The sequence below is a fragment of the Nanorana parkeri genome, unplaced genomic scaffold, assembly GCF_000935625.1.
Source record: "Nanorana parkeri isolate BGI_ZX_2015 unplaced genomic scaffold, ASM93562v1 scaffold1548, whole genome shotgun sequence".
NCBI classification, from domain to species: Eukaryota; Metazoa; Chordata; class Amphibia; order Anura; family Dicroglossidae; genus Nanorana; species Nanorana parkeri.
The window spans coordinates 145,044-166,412 of NW_017307816.1; the positions used below are offsets into that span (position 1 = coordinate 145,044).

At 40.0% G+C, this 21,369-nt stretch overlaps 1 protein-coding gene across 1 annotated transcript in view; it reads right to left on the reverse strand.

Annotated features, from left to right (window-relative positions):
* The window catches only part of ADAM23 (ADAM metallopeptidase domain 23), a 176,564-nt gene that overhangs the window by 27,402 nt on the left and 127,793 nt on the right, over positions 1-21,369 (reverse strand). Inside the window, exons 11-22 of the mRNA XM_018570527.1 lie at positions 20,016-20,182; positions 19,786-19,870; positions 17,519-17,615; positions 17,145-17,193; positions 15,968-16,067; positions 14,409-14,480; positions 10,944-11,030; positions 9,586-9,666; positions 8,080-8,130; positions 4,537-4,600; positions 3,642-3,750; positions 1,808-1,927 (exon numbers count right to left, since the gene is read on the reverse strand). Of these exons, the coding sequence (XP_018426029.1) occupies positions 1,808-1,927; positions 3,642-3,750; positions 4,537-4,600; positions 8,080-8,130; positions 9,586-9,666; positions 10,944-11,030; positions 14,409-14,480; positions 15,968-16,067; positions 17,145-17,193; positions 17,519-17,615; positions 19,786-19,870; positions 20,016-20,182 (1,082 nt within the window). The remainder of the gene's footprint in view (positions 1-1,807; positions 1,928-3,641; positions 3,751-4,536; positions 4,601-8,079; positions 8,131-9,585; positions 9,667-10,943; positions 11,031-14,408; positions 14,481-15,967; positions 16,068-17,144; positions 17,194-17,518; positions 17,616-19,785; positions 19,871-20,015; positions 20,183-21,369) is intronic.

A 21,369-nucleotide genomic window follows, 5' to 3' on the forward strand; every position in this document is an offset into this window, starting at 1 on the left:
GGAGGGGGCGGGTACAGCTGGCTCTGCCTCTAGATAGGCAGAGCCAGCTGTCACTCACGCAGCTGGGCGGATCCCGTCATTTAAGTCGGGATCCGCTCCAGGTGCGGCGTCTCAGTATACCGCGAGCTGTAGCTCGCGGTATACTGAGCTTAGGGTGACGGGAGGACGCTAGTTTGTGTCCTCCCGTTACCCCAAGGAGAACTATGGGGAAAAACACTGACCCCATAGTTCTCCTTTAAGTGCACCTGATCTTGCTTGTATATGTGCAGCCTACCCAGGTCCACCCCGAACTAAACAATTAAGCCCAGGATTGGGTGAAACGTGTTAGAGAGGCCAACCTGAGGCAGGACTTTGTGTATCAGTGTGAGCTTTAATAAAAGAAGTTTCCAGCGACAAATAGAGTGTGGCCGGATATTGTATTGTACGGCAGCTAACGTTGGAGTGAGAATGAGCACCAACCAGTGAGCACCGGGATTTCCCCTGCTTGTGCGCTATGGAGGAGTGGTGCAATCCGTTGAGTGTTTTGGATCAGTACATGGATGTTTTCCTATCCAACAAACTGGTCAGCAGGATCTGTGCATACATAATCTCTAGATTATCTGTCATTAGAACCAGAGCCCCCTCAAGACTATTCATATGCAGTCCACAACCAATGAATCTAGTTTCACAAGTTGGTGACTTTGTGTAACGCTTCCTGTGAGCACGATGGCGAGTGTTGGATCTCAGCTGCGGAGGTAAGTGGAAATGGTTCAGTAGGGAGGTTCGCAGTAACACTTTAAGTCAGTGAGTGCAGTCGGAACCCCTTACACATCATACACCATTTATCCTGGGAGCATTGAGTTGTAATCTTGTTGTATAATCACGCTCCCAATTATATAGATTGTTTTTTTTTCAAATTTATGTTCACAATGTATGGGCCAGTTAATGGGATCATACATAATGGTCTGTGTACATAGACATTTGTGCTATGCAGTTGTATACTTTTTGCAGATGACAGATGTGATGTTGTCAGATGACATTGAAACAATGCTTTCAGCTTACACTTGACTATCTTAAAGTATATGTAACCCATAACAATAAACGTATTTTATTTGCTCCCTTTTTTTGTCTGCGTAATATACTATTGAACGTTTTTGTGTAATGTCTGTTCAATTAGTGCAAAAAATACCCAATTTTGCCAGAAATCTTGTGAGCAGATAACTTCCTGCGATCTCTGCCTGTGCACAAGTTGGGGTTATGGAGATGAGGAGGAGGGAGAGGAGATGAGGAGAGGTCAGTGTTCTTTGTAATGCATTAGAAATGAAGTAGGCAGAGCTGACAACACATGCTTTGGAATTCAGAGCCCAAAATGCTCCGTCATTGTCAAAGAGGAAGGTATGTGCACACTATTTCTGGCATATCCACAGTTATTTGTCTGTATTTATAGTATGTTTTAATTGATAAAACATGTGGAAATGTGCATGTATTGCAGAGATGTACAATATATATATTTTTTCCTTTTGCCCTCACATACACTTTAAGGGAAATACAAAGGCTGCCATTGATGAACACCTTCTAAAAAAAAGTGTAAGGCCCTATACACACTTGTCTGTTTTTGGCAAATGCCCATTTTTTTTGCATTAACCGTCATCAGATGTGCATACTGGTGTATTCACATACAATGATTATGCATTACATGAAACACCACTGAAGTGGAGTTTGGAGCCCCAGACTGCTACACATTCTACCCTTGTTTAAATCACCACTGTTCACAATACACATACTACAAAAATACAATTAGTAAGCGTGTAAAACCTTGATTATATACCTGCAATCCAGAACTCTCTTTTGGTGGTTAATGTATGTTGGTGGAATGTCACCTTCTAATTTGCCAATACGAGGGGTTTTGGATACATTTGCACACAGCAAAAATCCACAAAATACATCACTGCAAGAAAAACAAATCACATTAAAAAGATAGCAATGCTGATGCAATTTTTTTATTTATAATTTGGCATGTACATTTCTTAATTATAATTGCCAAATATATTTGTAACAGTATTTTCTATGTACTCTGTATCATTAGTGAATCACAATTGACAAATAATAGTCTAATAATGGGATCATTTGGAACTGAAACTACATTAATGAACTTTTTCCTGTGAGCCTGCAGGGTTGGTAAAGAGTATGGTTGATTACATACTTTATAGAAAAAGAAGTATAAAGTATAAATAGAATAGGAATGGGAAATAGAAAATTTCACGTACTGCAGCTAGAATGTGATAAATACCTATATCTTGGTTATGCTAACACTAATTTAAAAAAAAATCAAGGGAATGTACTGTCATTCCAATGCAGTATGGTAATACACATTACAAATATAGACGCAATACAAAAAAGTGGGCCCCACAGTACACAGCCCTGCAACAAGAAGGGAAATGTCACCCCTGAAATGCTGTTTTTCAAATCTAAATTTTCAAGGAAAAAATACACTAAAATTAATTTTAGTGCATGCAAACACAAAAGGCAATAAGGTTGTATCGAGTAAAGGGATACCAAACATGTCAAGACTCAAAACTGTGTGCGCCTGCTATACATCAAAAAATTGCGGCAACCAAAATTATCAGCCTTTTCAGCTCATCAGTTTAGAGTTAACCATAAATGAAGAACCTAAAATTATTTATCTCACCAGCAAGCCCCCTATGTGATAGCATTGGGCAGGTCACAGGTACTCTTTATGGAGAGATCAGGGGTCTTTTAGATCCCTAATGTCTCCCCTGTCCTCTGCTCCCACCAAATGAGCACAGACTGTGCTTGATCAGCTGTTTACCCAGCTTTTGAGTCAGAATTTTGACAGCTCTGAACCCAGAAATTCTCAAAGCTAAACGCTTATGAGCTCACACTTTGCTGAAAAGAAGGGATGAGGAGTGAGAGAGCCCGGGAACCAAGGAGGGGGATCGGGAGGGGGTTGTGATCCTTCAGCTCTACCGCAACCCAGATCACTTTTACCTAAAAGCAGGGAACCTGGTAATAAAAACAGAAACAAGCTCATGGCTGACCATTTCAAGGCCTGTGCATATGAGATGCCCAAGGTTCTCAAGTATATCTAAAGCCATAACTTTTGAATAGAGTTTGGAGGGTTAAAACCGCTGTCAAGTTTTTTTCACCATCTGTGCCATTGGGGAGATTTCCTGTAGACACAACAGGTACAGGAACATAAGGGAATTGCCCTCTAAGCTGCCTGTCAGCATCCTAGCGAACAATGACCAGGGTTGCCTCTGGCACAGCCCTTAGTGAGAGGTTATCATTGAGTAGAGGTTGTGATACCGTCACTGAATGAATGACTTCTAGCTGAAGCAGTAGGAGATTCGGCGGACGCACTGGCCGGAAGTTTGAATTCATGTTGAACTCAACTTGAATTCAAGTTGAATTCATGTTGAAGTCAATTTGAAACCAAACCTCATCCCTAATAGACTGCAGTGCTTTTCTGCCCCCTTTCCCCCTAGCCAATTATAGAACCCTGTGCATTTATTACTTCATTCATCCTGCCATTCCTACATAGGTTAAGGGTCAATGTTGGCTTATATCTGGCAATAATATCAGTAGAAAGTTCCTTGAACAGTCCAAGTGTTTTCCCAAACAACTGGCTCCTTTTAACTTACTGTTTGTTGCACTTCATCCAGTTGCCTACACCATCCTTTCCACAATTTCCTTTCTCTGTGCCTTCTGCATTCAGTCTTTCATAACAGAATTTGTCCGACCCTGAAGCTTCTGCCATGACAGCAAAATAAATATTATTAATTAAGCTGTGAAGGCTTAACTTCGTCCATACATTTATGCGTTTGTTTCTTTCTATAAATTTTATGACGATGCAAATATTCAAATATTATCTGCCTGGCTTTACAGGTAATGTGCCATTGATGTGGCATTAATGTCACATGATGGGGGGAATTTATCAAAACTGGAGGAGACAAAATCTGGAGCAGGTTTGCACGGCAACCAATCAGCTTCTCTGTCTCATTTTCAAATCTTACCTGAGCAAACTGAAGAGAGGTGCTGATTGGTTGCCATGGGCAACTGCTCCAGATTCTCTCTGCTCCATGAGCAACTCTGATTGGTCCCCAGCACACTTTAGTAACAACCCAACCAGAAAGCACAGAGAGCAGGCAGGATGCCTGCCATATTCTTTATTCATTTTATATATTGGCTGGATTCTATATTCAGTTTAATGATGAATGAAATAGAACGGTTAAGGATGCCCTAATGTGAGCAGATCACCCAAAACTTCAGGCTGAACAGGAGTACAGCTAGAAACTATGGCAGGGAATCTTAAGATATACAGTATGCCACAGGATGATTTAGCCCATGAGAGTAGACCTTAAACTGAAATATCAATTTTTATCTTTTAATTCAAGTGCCTTACTGAAATACACTATTATTTAACAATTACTTTTGCGCCAGTCATCATATGTAAAAGTGGCAATAAATGAGCTGTATTTAAACAAACTGTAATAAATATAGTAATTAAACAAAGAAGTTGATGTAGTTATAACTTACTTTGTCCCCAGATGTGTTTGCACTGATTGTCTCTTGTCTTGCATTCCCCATTGTAACAGCGTCCCTGAAATATATTTATGTGTCCAAAGACAGAGATATAAAATTACAAAATAACACCTAACTATATTTTGCTGTTAAAAACACGATTATTTGTACATACCACAAATGTCAACTGCGGAGACATGCAAGAAACATAGTTCTATTACCTGTTAATTTGTTACGGTATCTTAGCTATGGTTTCCATTGAATAAAAAAATTAAAAGACTTTGATCTACAATCTAAAAATAGAAGCTGAATCTAGCCGGGGGCACCAAGAACCTGATTTCCTAAAGTATGACACACAGCGAAATGATCCTGGACCCGATTAAAGCTGATGTAAACCCTAACTAGATTATCCTTAAGCACTGTATATGATAAACAATTGTAAAGTTGTTTAAAATAAAACATTGGATGTCTGATTATTACTCTGTTCATTCAAGCTCATTTTTTGCTTTAGTAGGAATAAGGGGGCTGCCATTACTGACCTCCTTTTTGGAAGTACTAGTTGTCTGGCTGTTATGTTTACCTGCAATACCTTCAGAAAAGAGAAAAGCAGAAGCCTTTTCAACATGACAGTCAGACTCACAATGAGCAATGAACTCTCTCTCAGCCCCCTTGTGACAGCACTGGGCCAATAGCTAAGCACCAATGCTGTCATGCGGAAGGAAAGAGAGCAATTCACATGCTCCGCAATACCTGGAAGTATAATATACTGCATGGGTAGGCAACCTCGGCACTTCAGCTGCGGTGAAACTACAAATCCCATACATGCCTCTGGGAGTTCTGTTGCTGTCAGAGTCTGGCAATGCCTCATAGGACTTGTACTGCCACAACAGCTTGAATGCTGAGATTGCCTATGGAGTGGTAGTTGCGTTATGGAAAGTTGAGTGTGTGCTGCTGGGAAGGGGGAAGTTACATAAGCCTGCTGCTTGCCCAGCTCAGTGTGCTTTATCTCACTTTACTAGATTTAATATTTTACTAAATCAGGCAACAGAGCTGTCCTGGTAATCCATACCTAGAGCAAGAGACTTCCATTTCAGTTGGCTGCAGGCTTTTATACGCACAATTTGCAAGTAACTTTTGCATTAAAGGGAAGCAAATTGTAAGAAATATAATTTTTGTCTCCCTCTTTTTAATAGGTGTTAATAGGTTAATAGGTGTTTTTTGATAAAGAAGAGATCGGTGTGCGAAGCAATCAGCAATCAATTTCCTGTATTCTACCGTCTCTAAACTGTTGCTATAAGTGACTGACTATTGTAAATCGTCACTGCTCTTTGAATTAAACAATCTTTTGTGCATTATCTTTTAAAAATACATAAAACTTTTGTTGGCAATTTGTCTTTCTCTGTAAATTTTATATTCTTTAGTTCATGTCCATAGTTAGCCATATGGATGGCAATCAGCACGGACCATTACATCTACTTTTTATGTGATCACTTGTTTTGTTCACCTTAATGCCTTAAATTGCCTAAAGCAAATCTGTCGTATGTGAAGCAAGATCACATGTTTTAGAGTATGCTAGAGTACTGGCAACACTGTTTTTACTTTTTTTAGGCCCTCTTCACATTGCATTAATGCACCTGCACTAACACAACATATTATACAGCTAAGGTGCACTGCCCTTTCTTGAATTGATCATTCCTACAACCAGGCACAACTGAATAAGTGATGCAAACACAATACTTTACATCCTTCAATTTAGCATATAGAATAGGGAAGGATTAGGTCATGTTTTCAAAATGAAAAGTGTCCCTGTGCAAGGGGGGTACTTGAGGAGTCTCCCAAAATTCTGTAATTCCGATGCTATGGCATTGGGGGTTGCCTGCCCAGGTGCATCAGGAATGGGTCCTGCCACTGCCATAACAGTATACTGAGAAAAATAGGAGCTGAAGTCATTGATGGGGACCTATTTGTTGTGCTCTGTTGTTTAATTCTCTCTTATGCAGTGGCTCTGTGTGTGAGTTCCCTGCCTGTTGTATTTATTCAATTAGTAATGGAAATTAGGCTTGCTTATTTAGGATTTTAGTTTGTGGGAAAACACAAGGTATAGGTTATAGGGAAGTACCTTTAGATTGTAAGCCCTCACGGGCAGGGCCCTCCTTGCCAGTGACGGAACTACCGCCGGTGCGGGCGGTGCCGCCGCACCAGGGCCTGAGCCTACAGGGGGGGCTCAATATCCATTCAAACACAGCCCTGGGGCAGATATGGGGGGGCCTCGTTGGTGTCCGGCCACCGGTTACCATCCGATCATTATGCGGTGGGCCTGCGATCTCTGCGCCGGGAGTGTCCATTAATCACATTGGCTGACGGGCCCCCTGTGTGTGTCCATCTCAGCACCTCCCCTGTGTGTGTGTCCATCCCAGCGCGTCCTCACGGCTGAGGCCCAGGGCTGCCCCCTGCAGTGCCTGCAGGCTTTTTTTTTATTCTCGGCTCCCTCCACAGTTTTCGGCGGCCGACGGGCCCCCTCATCTCTGCGCCAGGAGTATCAGGTCTTTCCGACACTCACGGCGCAGACATGAGGGGGCCCGTCGGCCGCCGAACACCGTGGATGGAGCCGAGAATTTAAAAAAGCCTGCAAGCACTACAGGGGGCAGCCCTGGGCCTCGGCTGTGAGGACCCAGCAAACAGCTGCCTGAGTTCACGGGCGCGCTGAGATGGACACACACACAGGGTGGTTTTCTGCAGCCTCCCCCACCAGGAAACAGCCAGAGGAGGTGAAGGTAAGTTAATAAATAAAATTATTTTTTTTTGTAGCCCAATTGATGGCATTGCTGTATAAAGTACTGCTGGTATTTGTAGTTCTATATAGCGGGTCCCATTCTGCATTGCAGCAATGCAGAATGGGACCCTCTATAGAGGACTACAAATCTCAGCAGTACTTTATACAGCAATGACATTTTTTTGTGGTTGCTAAAGGGGATATGGGTTAGGGGGGTTTGTGGGGTTTATTTTATTTTTATTTTTTTTTGGGGGGGGGGGCAAAAATAATCTTGCACCAGGGCCCTTTGTTCCCTAGGTCCTCCACTGCACCTTACCATCTTGTCTTTAATTGTATTGTGATGTCTTCCTTATATTGTAAAGCGCTGCGCAAACTGTTGACGCTATATAAATACAGTATAATAATAATACATGGCTTCATTACAATGCTGTTGAAGGGGTGGAGTGCTAACAAAGTGTGAGGGATATGTTATAATCACCTTAAGAGATTTTATGGTGCTGCAAGCTTTGCGGGATATATATCACTAGGGAATATAACAAATACGGTTATAATTCTACCACAGGGAATTTTTATTTCTGGTGCTGGTAGATATTGTACTCTCTAAAACAATATCCTCATTTTGGTCATGCTGACAACTTTGTAAACGATTGCTGGCATTGGGAACATCACTTATTATAGGGCTGATTACTGTCATCTTAAAAACAAACATTCTCACTGGATTAAATGCAGATTATTTCATATAAATATTTACTTCAACACAAGAAAGAACAACAAAGGGCTATTACCTGGTTTGAATCACAGGCATATCCATCTTGTTTACGAAGATTGGGTGGACACTAGTAAAAAAAAAAAAAAAAGAAAAATGTCACCAGTGGGACACATTGAAATATATACTGTATGTAAAGCATTAGCATGTAAAGCATAAAATCTCCAGGGATGGAATTTTGGCCCTGCCTATGTTGCTTTAGGACATTGCATGCATAAATTATTCTGATCCTATTTCCTAGATCTTCTGACTGTACAAAGCTATCATTTCCATTAGCGTATTGATATTTTTCTAAAGGAGAGTTTTTACTTCAAAAACATAATAGGATTTCTCTAATATAAAATCTGCATTCCGTTTTATTTTTACACTTTTATAATAAAAATTATACTTATAAAACAAGAAGTGTGTCATTCCTCATGTCATCATAAATTTTATTTACAAATCTACCCGCCCTCCCTTAGAACATCAACTTTTTTTAAATTGCAATAATTGGTACATTTCTTGTTCATGTAATAGATTATATTTTGTTTATTTTTATATCTACTAAAGGAAGCAGCAATAATAGTTCCAATAAGAGGCTCTAACTACACCCTCTTACAATTTACTGTAGTAAAGAATCACTTCAAGGAAAAGCCCTTGATAGTGAACCAGTTTTGAAATGAAAATGTACCCAAGGAGCTATGCCTTGACTAAGGGAGATGCACACAAACTGGAGTTGGCTGAGATTGTAATCTTTTAACCTTGCAATTGTTGCTAATAAATGGTTTAAGCCTATGAGTGCCGCTGGATTCTTTTCTCTTTGTGGTATGACTTATGAGGACTTCAAGGAAGAGATCAAGCTACAAGCATAAGGTAGCTGGAAATGGAACTCTGCAAGGTGTTCCTGACATAGTTTAGAAACATCAGTCTCCTAGCCTCCATGTCTTTAGCTGCAGTACTTTCTGAGTCACTGAAAAGGAACAGCATTACCGTCAAACAAGTAGAAAACAGAAGGTACTGCAATAATATTTCAAAATATGGGCCATTGAAAATACTTTGTATGTTCCCTTTAAGACAACTTATTACAAACCTGTGCCAAAGCAGGGCAATGCAATAGTTGTACTTTAATTATGAACAGGGAATTCCCATTCTTACTGTTTTTCAGTAGCTTTTGAACACTCTAAATCCAAGAACAAAAGTGTATGCTATTGCAGCTTACCAAGCCTTACGTGAGATGGCTGCATTAGTTTGCTTATTTAGGGCTAAGAACATCTTGAGCATAGAAAGTATTTTTTCCCCCCACAATAACCACTGCCAGGCTAGTACTCCAAGTCAGCTTTTACTGTGAAAAGTTAGGAGCTTGTATCACCAATGAAATACTAGAGGTGTGTGAGAGTACGAATTGGCAGTGGTGAAAATGTTTTGCATATCACTAGGCATTATCTAACTTAAGGGCTATGGAACATATGGTCTCTGTACTCCTAAAATGTTTTATTATCATGAATGCATAGCAAAAATTCAATATGGGAAGGTAAAATTACAATACCTGGCCTGAGTCTCCTGTGCATTGCTCTGTGATGTCACAATCGTTCACTGCATTGCGACATTCATACTCACGAGGTAGAAACTGCAGAGGTAACAGAGAACACAGACAGTATTTCTTGATGCTTTGTAGACCTTGATTCTATTTCCATATGGAAATTCATTGTGAATTTGTCCCAGTAATTCCTACATGCTTACTGTACATTAGTGCACTAAAAAACAAGTTGCTTGTGTCCTACCATCTTTGACTGGCTACTTCCAGCTAGCGGAATCAGCCATGTATTCCACAATTTCCCCTTTCTTGACTACAGACTCAACCTATTGCTGAGTAATACTGCTGGGTGCTTCTACAGTGTTCACAGGCCTTATAAAATGCTTCTGGCATATTGTGGGTTACCTTGGGGTTTGTGGCAAATTCAAGATTTTGATTTTCATGCAAAGTTTTCTGCCTAAATTTCACAATCCAAAATCTTTAATGCTGATGCTCCTAAATCCTACATTTCTAAATTGATATATACTGTACAAGGTTTTTATACATTTATTCACCACACATAAGCACTATATTTACTTGAACACTGACCCTGAACACTGAATGTCTTCTTTTTATACATAGTATGTAAAAAAAAACTAAATAAAAAAGCTTTGTTGATGCTCCAAGATCCTTTTCCAAGAGTCAGTGAAACTAGACCTAAACCTAGCCCTAACCCTAACCCTAGATATAACCCTGATCTTAACCTAACCCATTGGGCCAGTTATAGGCTTTTACAAAAGCAGATCCACACTAATTGTTTACTGCTTGTTTCCCTTTAATCTGGACTTTTCAGTGATAAATGGATCGCAGAGATACAAATATGCATGTAGCCACACTGACTGCAAAAAGCACCTGGGCATCATAATGGCATAAACAGGGTACTTTACAGTATACCTATCATCATAATGTAGAATGATGGGTAGAAGATAAAACTGTTTTTTTACTGGCACATAATCAAAGACCTCTAAATGTATCATTAGACTAATCATCAGGTTTGTGGCTAAAACCCTTTGATGTTGGGCACATGAATTGTTAATTAATATTAGTGATTTATGTTTAGTTCATATGCCACTATGAACTTACGGGTCAGCTACCAGGGCTGCAGTAATCTTCTCTAATAGTCTATACAAGTAAAATGTATCTGTGAGTATAAAGCAGACAGCCTGCTGCCTCCAACAGCACATTCAATCAGTAGTTATTGCTAAAGTTATCACATGATAAAAGAAGCTGAGTTAATATAGAAGGACGTAATCATTTAGCATTATGTCTACATAGAGCCCTGAGTGAAGGTCACACCCATTATAAAAACAGAAGAAAGTAAATGTATTTACCAGACAAGATGTATTGCAGCATGGTCCATCACTGCACTGTGCTCCATTAGACAGAGAACATTTCTTGCAGCAATCTCCAATACAATCCTGGGTGTAATGTTTTGTCTATACAAAAGACAGTATATGGACATATCTAGGTGGTAAGTTGCTTCTCATTCACCTTTCCAAGCATTAGATATTGTACAACATTTTTTCTACCCTCCAAGTGGAGAAATGTGTTATTAAACAAGTACATATCAAAACAGAAAATGATGATCCAAGAGGAAATATATCAGAGGTACACTGGCATGTGGTTTTACATTGTAAATTGCAAAAAGTAAAAGGAACAAATATTTCCCATCTCTATAGGATCATAATTTGCTAGAAGGTGGATTACATTCAATCCTAGTTTTCTCAATAAATAAATTCAATAAGGTACCTAAAGGACGTCAGTATGGTACCATGTGTTAAGCAAAAAGAGAGAGATGTGAAAGGTAACACTAAAATAAACTTTACCTTAAACCAATAAATACCTTTGTCTGTGTGTAGTTTGCGAGAAAAAAAATTGTAATGTTCTATGCCTAAGTCAAGCATCTGTGGTTTATACAATGTGTATATCTTGATATCAGGGTGTCACAATATCCGGAAATCCGTGCCAAATTTTCCCTTTGCTCCCTGGTTCTGGGCTGCCAGCCTATGGCCTTTTACTAGACTGCAGCCAATCTGCACTCCTCCTTCCCTATTTAGGACTACCTCACTTGTTGCTCTTCGTGCGAGCCTTGTACCTTGTATCGTACCCCTTGTTTTTTGTGTGATCCCTGTGAGCCTTTTCCCCTGTGCTTTTGGCTTCCTTGTATCCAGCTGGTATCCTTGTTTGGCGTTATCCCCTGCTTCGCTCTTTGTGCCCCTGCTCTAGCCTACTTCAGTGTTTGCCTTTGTATTTTGCTGAATACTACCCTTTGCTTTCACCAGTGTGCTATGAGTCTCTTGTTTCTGCCTTCTTTGCTTATTCCCTTGCGTGTTTTCTCACGCCAGCCACTGTGTGTCTGCTTTCTTCTACCTACTTCCATCCTTTGTACTTCAGCCTAACTTTTTCTTTTGTACTGTAGTTCCATCAGTTACCTTCCAGTGTATCTTCCTTGTGCCACACATTTACCCCTTCACTTCTGCGCTCCACTCCTTCCTATAGCTTTGTTCTATACTTCTATCGCACACTCCCTGTGTGCATTTACCTCTCGGATCTGCTCTTTGTATTTAACCTTACTACTTCAATTGCACACTCCCTGTGTGCATTTACCTGTTATCCTGCTTTTCTTTGTATACATGTGCAACGCACATCTCGCTTACTTTTGTGCTTTATACCTTTTGTGCTTCTAAGTATACCTCTAGCTACTTACCTTTCCTGTTTGTTACTGTCTTCTGAGTCCTGTGCTATGCGTTCACACCTTTACTTGGGTGTGTGTGTCACACTCTCTCTAGCTCCTTGTGTGCTGCTGTTCCCATCTTCCTCCTCTTGGTTTCAAGTTTCTTCACTACTTTCTGTATCCAGTTCCCTGGTGCTTCCACTAACCTCTAAATCTGTGTGGGTACGCTAGGGGGCCGCAACCTGGAAGGTGTCAAGCAGCCAATCATACTCACCATTAAAGGCTCTGTCAAAGACCTGGCCCTTCTTAGATTCTGAGCCTCTAGTGCATCTCCAATAACGCACAGAGTCTTAGTTCCTCATCCCTGTTAATACACAGACCATTGTAGTTCTAGTCTCCCTGTGACCAACATCCCTGATATCACTCCAGTCCGTGCCTTCCATCCACTCCATAGTCCTGAAGCCTATCTCCCCTAGCATCCCGGTCCACAGACCGCGACACAGGATAAGTCTGGTTACAAGTTACAAGTACAAAGGGATCATTACAAAAAGTTTTTTTTTACAAGGAAAAGAGAGCCCTCCCCCTAAATATTTTGGTACTTGGCTGAGCAGCCTCTATGTTCATAAATTACATTTTTGAGGGAAAAATGCAATCATTTTTATTATTTTATTGATTTTAGTCAGTGTTGTAATGTAGGGGGTAACCTGCTCTAGGTTTTGGCTTCCAACTTCTACATATGGTATGGAGTATAAAGACTTTAGTATATTGATCAAGGCTAAGTTGTTTACTATTACCAAGCCGGCATGCCTGGGAGTTCAAACTCGGGGAACTCATAGTGTCATGCAAAAAAATGGAAGAAGGTACCAGGGACTCCTTGACATTTGGGCCAAAGTGGTTTGTAGCAAGTCTTATATTTAGAGATAGGAATAGCCTTAGGTAAGCCTTATGTTGTACAAATAGCTTAGTAAGTTTATTTAATGCCCTAAGCAAGTCTCACTTGCGGGCTATAAGAGCTTATTTCCATTCATCATCTGCTAAGGAGCCTACAACAGTCTCCCAAGAAGTTTTTTTGGAAAAAGCTACTGCCCACCACATGGAGGTAATCAGATGTTGATATAAGACACAAATTAATTTGGTTGGAAGTAAAGCAGCAAGAATCTCACAAATTAAATTTGCAAGAAGTTTCAATTTTTTGAAGCTGTACTAGGGTGGCATGACAGAGTTGGATATAACAGAAGAACACATGGTTTGTCAGATGAAATTCCTTTTTAAGCTGGTCAAAGGACTTCATTCTTCCTGTTCCTAAAAACAGACAAATGATCTCCAACTTGTACCACCATTCAGGGTGCGATATGGATGAGAATTCCAGTAAAGTACAGTTATTCCAGAGTTGGGTGCTAGAAGTCAATACCAAATATATTTAAGACTTATAATAATCACCAGATGTGGGTTCAGGGGCAGTACCATGGTGACTTCTAGATATCAGGTATACAGGATTAGGACACAAGGTGGCATAAGTTTTCCAGAATAGGTGTAAAAACTGGAAGACTCAGACCCCCGGTGAGGTATATGTGCATTGTATAGCATTTTAATAACATAATGTGGGGCTTTTATCAAAACTGGAGCAAACTAAATCTGGAGCAGTTGCTCATGGCAACCAATCAGCTTCTCTCGTCAGTTTGTTCAGTTAAGATTTGAAAATTAAAGATAGAGCATGTGCAATGTAGGGGGAAATTACATAGACAAAAGCCCCCGCCGCTAGTTGAAAATGTAAAAAAAAAATGTTTTTGAAGAACTTATTTCTTTCTGCTTTACTAAGTTTACAGAAATAAAGGTGAGTGTACCTAACCAGTTGTGGATCAGTCCTAGTACCTAACCAGTTGTGGATCAGTTAACATAATTGTACATCTTTTGACCTCCCACGTTAGAAAAAAAGGTAAACAGGCAAATGATTGGCTGCTATGGGCAACACTGGCACTTTGCTGGTTCCCAAAGTATGCTAATTAGTAATATGAGGCTTTAGGATTTTGACCCTTCATGTATTTTTAATCAGACAAGTTACCATTTTTTTACATTACAAAATTACTAGCACTGTAAATTGTCCTTACTGCTGAAGACTTACTGTTCGTGAACCACAATCACACTCTTCTCCTGGTTCCACATAGCCATTGCCACACTCTGTCACTTCAAAAAGCTGCCAAAAAGAAAAAAAATTTATAATATATTCAATTGTAATGTTGGCAAAGCAAGATGTTACACATTATAGACTCAAGAGTTTTCTTTTAAGCAGGTTGCTGCTAATCAAAATATCACCATTGCTAAGACTGCAAGAAGGCTATTGGTTTATGAAGAACTCTTTAGAAAATAAAAGAAAGTCTTTGTTGAAGCAATTATAATTGGCACTGTTTACCTGTCCAAATTTTTCCTACGGGCAATCATTTGTATCTAGGCCAGGTACCTTATAAATTATGGAGGTGGAGGCATGCTTCAGACACTGCTAGCATATGAGATGGAAAACAATCCAATCACTATTCTCCCCAATGAGCCTCAGCTGGTGCCATCTGCAGGTGTTCCAAGGTCATTACATCATTCAGAACAAAACAGCTGCGTAAGGAGCTGCCTTCCAAAATGTATGTGTACCTTGACTATATCTGTTCTTCTAAAAGATGCTGTATGTGCAGAGTGAGGGGAAAATAATTACAAATAATAAATTAATGCAAACGCTATATTTCGGCTTTAAAAAAATAGTTTGTTGTTGAGTTGTAAAAGTACCCTATCTCATACATTTAGAATTGCAGCACAGCTCTCGGATATAATGGTTCTCTTTGAGAAGCACTGGTCACATTCCAACCTAACAAGTAATGTCAGGCTGGTCTCCTGGTGTTGTTTACAAGGGACCTATGGGAGTTGGTGACATTAGAGGCTGGACATACATAACGGAACACTTTAAATTACAGTAAACAGGCAGACACCATGAACATTTATCAACATGAACAGATGAACAGATAGGTTAGCAACAGCTGTTGACTGCCCTATGAGGCAAAATAATTTTTCCAATATGATGGATCCTGTATTGACCAGAAGAGTAGTTTACAACTTGCGGGGTATTGGGGGCCTCAACTGCGGCCCCTAACATCACTAAAAGACCACACATAATATTCATTATATTTCATGCTTGAGTGTACTGTCAGAGACTGAACACATAATAAAGGAAATAAGGGTCAGAGTCTGTGAACATGCTACAGCTTTGGTGGCAGACTTGCTGAAGATGACATTTAGTGACTGGGGATATGTTGAATGAGGCTAGTAGAAAGAGATCCCTGCTATTACCCCTATACAAATTAGTGATCCCTACTACAAAGTGCTGTAGCTTACATGAGGAAAAACAAGTATGAAAGGGCCACATATGGTTTTCAGGCATCAGGGATCTAGAATGTTGGACTGTAAGCTAAGACATATGTGAGATGTATACATCAGTATAATATATGATGAACAACAATCAACAGAGAAACATTCTGTAATAAATTGTCTGAAAACAATGTTGTGGTCGTCATCATTTTTACTGCATTTCCAAATCAGAACTTTTTATTTTAATAGCCATTAAAATCTGAGGTTTGGAAAAGTTAAACAAAACTTTCCACATGACTGATACTGATTTTTATAGTTTAATGGGAAATCTACCTTTGTTGGCCTATTAAATAGACATGAGCCCCCTCCACGGGAAAGAAATTCCTTGAACTCAGCAATACTGCATTTTGAAAATCTCCGGGAATGGTACACTCTGAAAACATGGAAAGTAATCAGCAACTTACATGATAAAAAAGGGACATTTATAAAAATTGAAAAAAAAGATCTAGTCCACAGAAACTCAGCTCAAACTGGAAACTGTGAAATACAGACTGTTTTTTTGAATATCAGTTACAAAAAACCCCCACCTTTTTTCGGTGCATAGAGGTAATTTAGGCCAAATGATTGATTTTTTTTTCATATAAAAACCATATGCAGTACATGCATGGGGGTTTCCAGAGGGCTTCCTCTGCTGTCTCATCACAAGTGAAAATTCTGAAGGTTTCCTTAAAATTAATGTATAGTATACAAGTAATCAGCTTGATGCATATAATCTTATCTATATCCGGTAATGGTAAAAAAAAAACTTGTTTTGTATGTATAATAATTAGATATGTACATGGGGACAGACATATTTGCTCATTACATATGCAGGCTCTGCTTCCTGCCTTTCAGTGATGCACAATAGCTGTGCTTCACTGCTCCTTTTAACAACTTAAAGGAGAACTATGAGGTGAGTGGTTTTCACTCACCTCATAGAAGTGAGCGAACACATACCGGTGTTCGCTCACCTCTCGATCCTGTCACAGCTCTCTGCCGTGACAGGGGAGTGGCTGGATTCCCCCCTCCCCGCTCCGATCCACCAGCGCTGACTGGTGGATCGGACGGGGGAGGGGGCGGGTACAGCTGGCTCTGCCTCTACACAGGGAGGGCCCGCTGTCACTCACGCAGCTGGGCGGATCCAGACATAATTGTCCGGATCCGCTTCAGCTGCGGCGTCTCAGTATACCTCGAGCAGTAGCCCGCGGTATACTGTGGCGTCTCAGTATTCCGCGAGCTTCTTTAAGTCTGTAAGTTGTCCAGCTCATTAAAACTATACACACCTGTGTGGGGTATATCTTTCCACGACAGTTAAGAGAGAATCTTCAGATGGTAATCAGACGTTCAATTAAAAAAAAAAACTGTGGTGTTTTAAATGGCATTCACCTAATTTACATTTCAGTTTCTATCACAATGCACATGCAATAATTATTCAAGAGAAAATCTTAGGAACGCCTGTCTATATACCCACCCTGTTTCCTCCATAATGCATCCACCAAAGTTTTCTGCACAGTCGCATTCTTCTGAAAGGAGAGTGCCATTAACCATTAAGAATTCACATTTTTAAATGAACAAAATAATACATTCATCCAAAGTAATTTAAACACATTCAACATTTTTACAGGCCAATATATCATATCAATTTAAAATATAATTATGGTTATTATTTCTACAGTAGTGCACTGACTTTGCTGATAGCTCTCCTGTCTTTGATTAAGGCATACTTTATGTTAAGATCAATGGCAGGTATCGTTACAGTTGACATTGGCAGTTAACCCCATCAAAATTTTGCTATGGGGCCAGATTTTTTGTAGTCATGCCCCTGCATTGTAATCTCATACTCACTTGGCTTCAGCTTTCGAGAAGCTGGTTCCCACTGAATCCCAAGGTTTTGCGCTAAGCTCTGAGCCAGCTGCTGTGCCATGGCCATCAGAAAACCATACTGCAGAAAAAAAAACACACAGTGTAGAACACATTATTTTACCACAAAAAAGTTTTACATTTATTTCCAGCGAAACCTGATTATTTTAGCCTTCTGATATTCTTGACAAGCTGAAAAACATGTTGGTTTTCTATAACTTTCAGTGAATTTAGCGTTAAGATATTTCCACCACAATTCCCAGCTATACACAACTCCCCTAGGAGCTTGTTCTCCCCCAGGAGCTTAGCTAGCTCGGTTAATTGTTTTTAAAAACATCTGGATGTATTCCTAAATGCACAGAATATTACTGGTTATTGAGTTCTTATAGGTATATTAAGCATCAGAGAGCGTTGATCCATGGAATATCCGGTTGCCTTATGGGATCAGGAAGGAATTTTTTCCCCGGTTGGAGCAAATTGAACCGTGCTTTATAGGGGTTTTTTTGCCTTCCTCTGGATCAACATTGGGTAATTGTGGGCATAGCATTCTGTTTAGGCTTTTCTTATGTCTACAGGTTGGACTCGATGGACTTGTGTCTTTTTTCAACCTGACTAACTATGTAACTATGCAACAACTATGCAGCATATAGAAAGCCAAATTATGGTATAACACTCCATTAATATAGAATAGATTAATAGTAATATAGATAGTTAAATGGGGGGGTCTAGATGTGAAATGGTGTTATATGGCTGTCTGGAAGGGGTTGGAGTGAAGGACTGCTCTGTGGAAATGTTACCATTGGAATTTCAGGGAAATATAACAAGTAGAGAAATGACTGCAAGCAAATCTCTGTAACAGCAACAAGGTACATTGTCAACCACTTTGAATTTTCTTTTTTAAACGCATACAACTGCCACTACAACTGTGACTCCCATTGTTATTATTAACACTTCTACTACTAATAATAATAATATCAATAAAAATGTTGTTGTTATCATGGATCTGATAAGCTGGATCCCAACGTTTCCCATTTTTCCATATTTAGAGCAAATATTTTCTAGCATTGCGGCTGACTATTCTGATATAACCACACTCTGACCACCTTTTTTGTCTCAGATGTATGCAGACTTATGAAATACAGCAGTAATGTTATGCAAAGTGTCATGACCCATAGCAACTTATCCAAGATCATATTTTCATATCCCTAAGCCCTTTCTAACACCATCACCTTAAACATGTGTTTAGCTAAATCACTTCTGCTGAAGGAGTGAAGAACTATTGTGAGGAGGGCTACAAGAGTTAGGGTGGTTAGATGTAGAAGAGCATTATGAAAGTTCAGGAATTTAGAAATAGGAAGCAATGGAGTGGGTTGTTTGCTGCAAGGTGAGTTACAGGGGTTAGAGATGATAAATTGAAGCAGTACATACAGGATTAGAGATCAGAGGCCCTGAGCCACATCTTAGAGTGGTTAGGAGTGGCTATTTACAAAGTGGTATTGGTCAAGATGCTTTGCTCATCAATCAGAGTTGGGCCAAAGTAGAGGCAGGAGATGCTCTTGTCTTGGGCACTTTATTGGAGCAGCACACTTTGTCATCTTCACCTCGGGAGTCAGAGTACCTGGTCCTGACACTAATGTCAACAGAGCTTTTTGTTTTTTTTAAGTACAGAAAGGGTATATAAAAACACAGTAGGATGAGGGTCTGGTTGCTGCTTATGGGAATACATATACAGCATTTAAAACAGACCTTGCTACGGTTGTCATGGACAGAGGTACATATCCATTGAGAGAAGGATTTTGCAGATGCTGCAGAAGTGTATTGATGGCTGCATATAGACACAAGGTAGCACTAGGAGACAATAGATGACACAGGATGCTCTGGGGTGTACTGAGATCACTGGAGCGCATTGGGTGTACTTGGCACAGGGACACAGGGAGCAGTAGTATAGCAAACTCTGGAAGTAGAGGAAGGACAGACAACGCAGAGGACTGGAAGCAGAGATGGGGACATCAGTAATAATACTGCAACAGGTTGCTCGGCATAGCAACACATTGCCTGAACACCGAGCGATGTGTTGCCTTGCCGTTGAAGCCAGGGCCCTTTAGGAGAGCTGTGTCCTGATTTGCTTCAGTAAAACTTGGAATTACTGGCAGCTGCACGCTGTAGGGGGACCCAGCCCTGGATCACGGGACAGGTGAGTGTTACAGTTGTGTTGGTAGAAGATAACAATGTATGTTCTATAAAAATATTACCTCATTCACTCCAACGCCTCTAGGGATAGAGCATACTCCTCCAAAATAGCTCATACTGCTCCTCTTGTAATGAAAGTTTCCATTCCTTAATGTTGAGGAAAATAAACACAGAAACAGGTATTTAATGTATGAAAAAAGTTTTGATTTAAAACTTAAGAATATCTTCTGAACAAAAATAAATAAAAATTTTGCTTTGTTGAGTAAAAATTGTATTATTTTTAGGTACGTACAAGAGAAGGTGTACAGCATCAGCGTGTTGTTTAATATTATTCTGTCTGTATTTGGAGAAATCATGTAACATCTTCAGGGGGTCAGGGCCAATTGTTATGCGGTCCTTATCTGTCCACGTCTCTACAGCAACCAGAACCACTCGTGTGTTCAGCTGTTCTTTATAAATCTGTCAGTATAAAGAAAACAGGTAATGGAAACTTTTGAAAGACTTTGTTACTATGAAAAGGTGGTGTGGAGTGTTGTGCAGATATTATACTGTATTTATTGGCAGTTATGTGAACTGGTAATAGAAGAATCTTCTATAGGCATATATGCATTTTATAAAGATGAGTCAACTAACAGCCTTGAACGACTACCAAGGAAATGCGAGTTGGTAAAGAAGTGGTGGGAATGCTAATAGAAGTGGTCATGAAAAATCTTCATTTACTGACAGATGCAGCTATGATACTACTGTCCTGTCTGTCTGATGTCTAGTCACTGCTGATCTGTTATTATAACAGTGTTATAGAAACAGTAAATTAGGTTTAGAGTGGCCTAAACGAATATTGTAATTGGCCAGTTTGTGGGCACCATTAAGATATCCATAGAAATCTGATAATCATCAAAAGATCTGCATGATTTTAGCTGAGGTGGCAACAATCCTCACTGTCATAGATGCCACCAAACGGCCTAACCAGCTGAACTTGAGGTAAACAACCACTGGTGGTAATGTGGTAATATTGCAGGTTTTTTCCCCCCCCCCCCCCCCAACTGCACTGATATAAGTATGCATGTTTAGGCAGTGTACATGTTTATGAAAAGATCTTTCAACAGAAAGTTATTTCACCGGTCAGACCTGGTTCTAAACATCTGGCTCCTGAAGCTGTTGAGTACAAGATCACAAGGGAAAGCAGCTGAAACGGAGGAAGGAGGAGTGGGGAACAGGGGAGTGGCTTGCCTTGGTGCACCTGTGTGTTTGTGAGAACACACAGCTTACTAGCACACACACGGGTGGCTCCATAGGACCCTGCAAAGGAAAAGAGTCACCCTAAAACAGGATAATAAAGATCTTAGCATACTGTGGCAATTCTGCTTGTTTGACCTTTGCCCAGGGCATTTATCTTATTGGTACTTTTATTCTTCTCTTCCTCTTGGATTAACCAAGCATTATTTAATCTTTTAAGCTGTATAAAGAAGGGAATATAGTGATACAGCTTACCTTAAAAGAGAACTATGGGGTAAGCGTTTTTTCCCCATAGTTCTCTTTAGGGTCATGGGAGGACATATACTAACCTCCTCCCGTGACCCTAAGCATATTATATCGCGGGCTGTTGCCCGCGATATACTGAGAGCGCCACAGCCGGGACGTATACC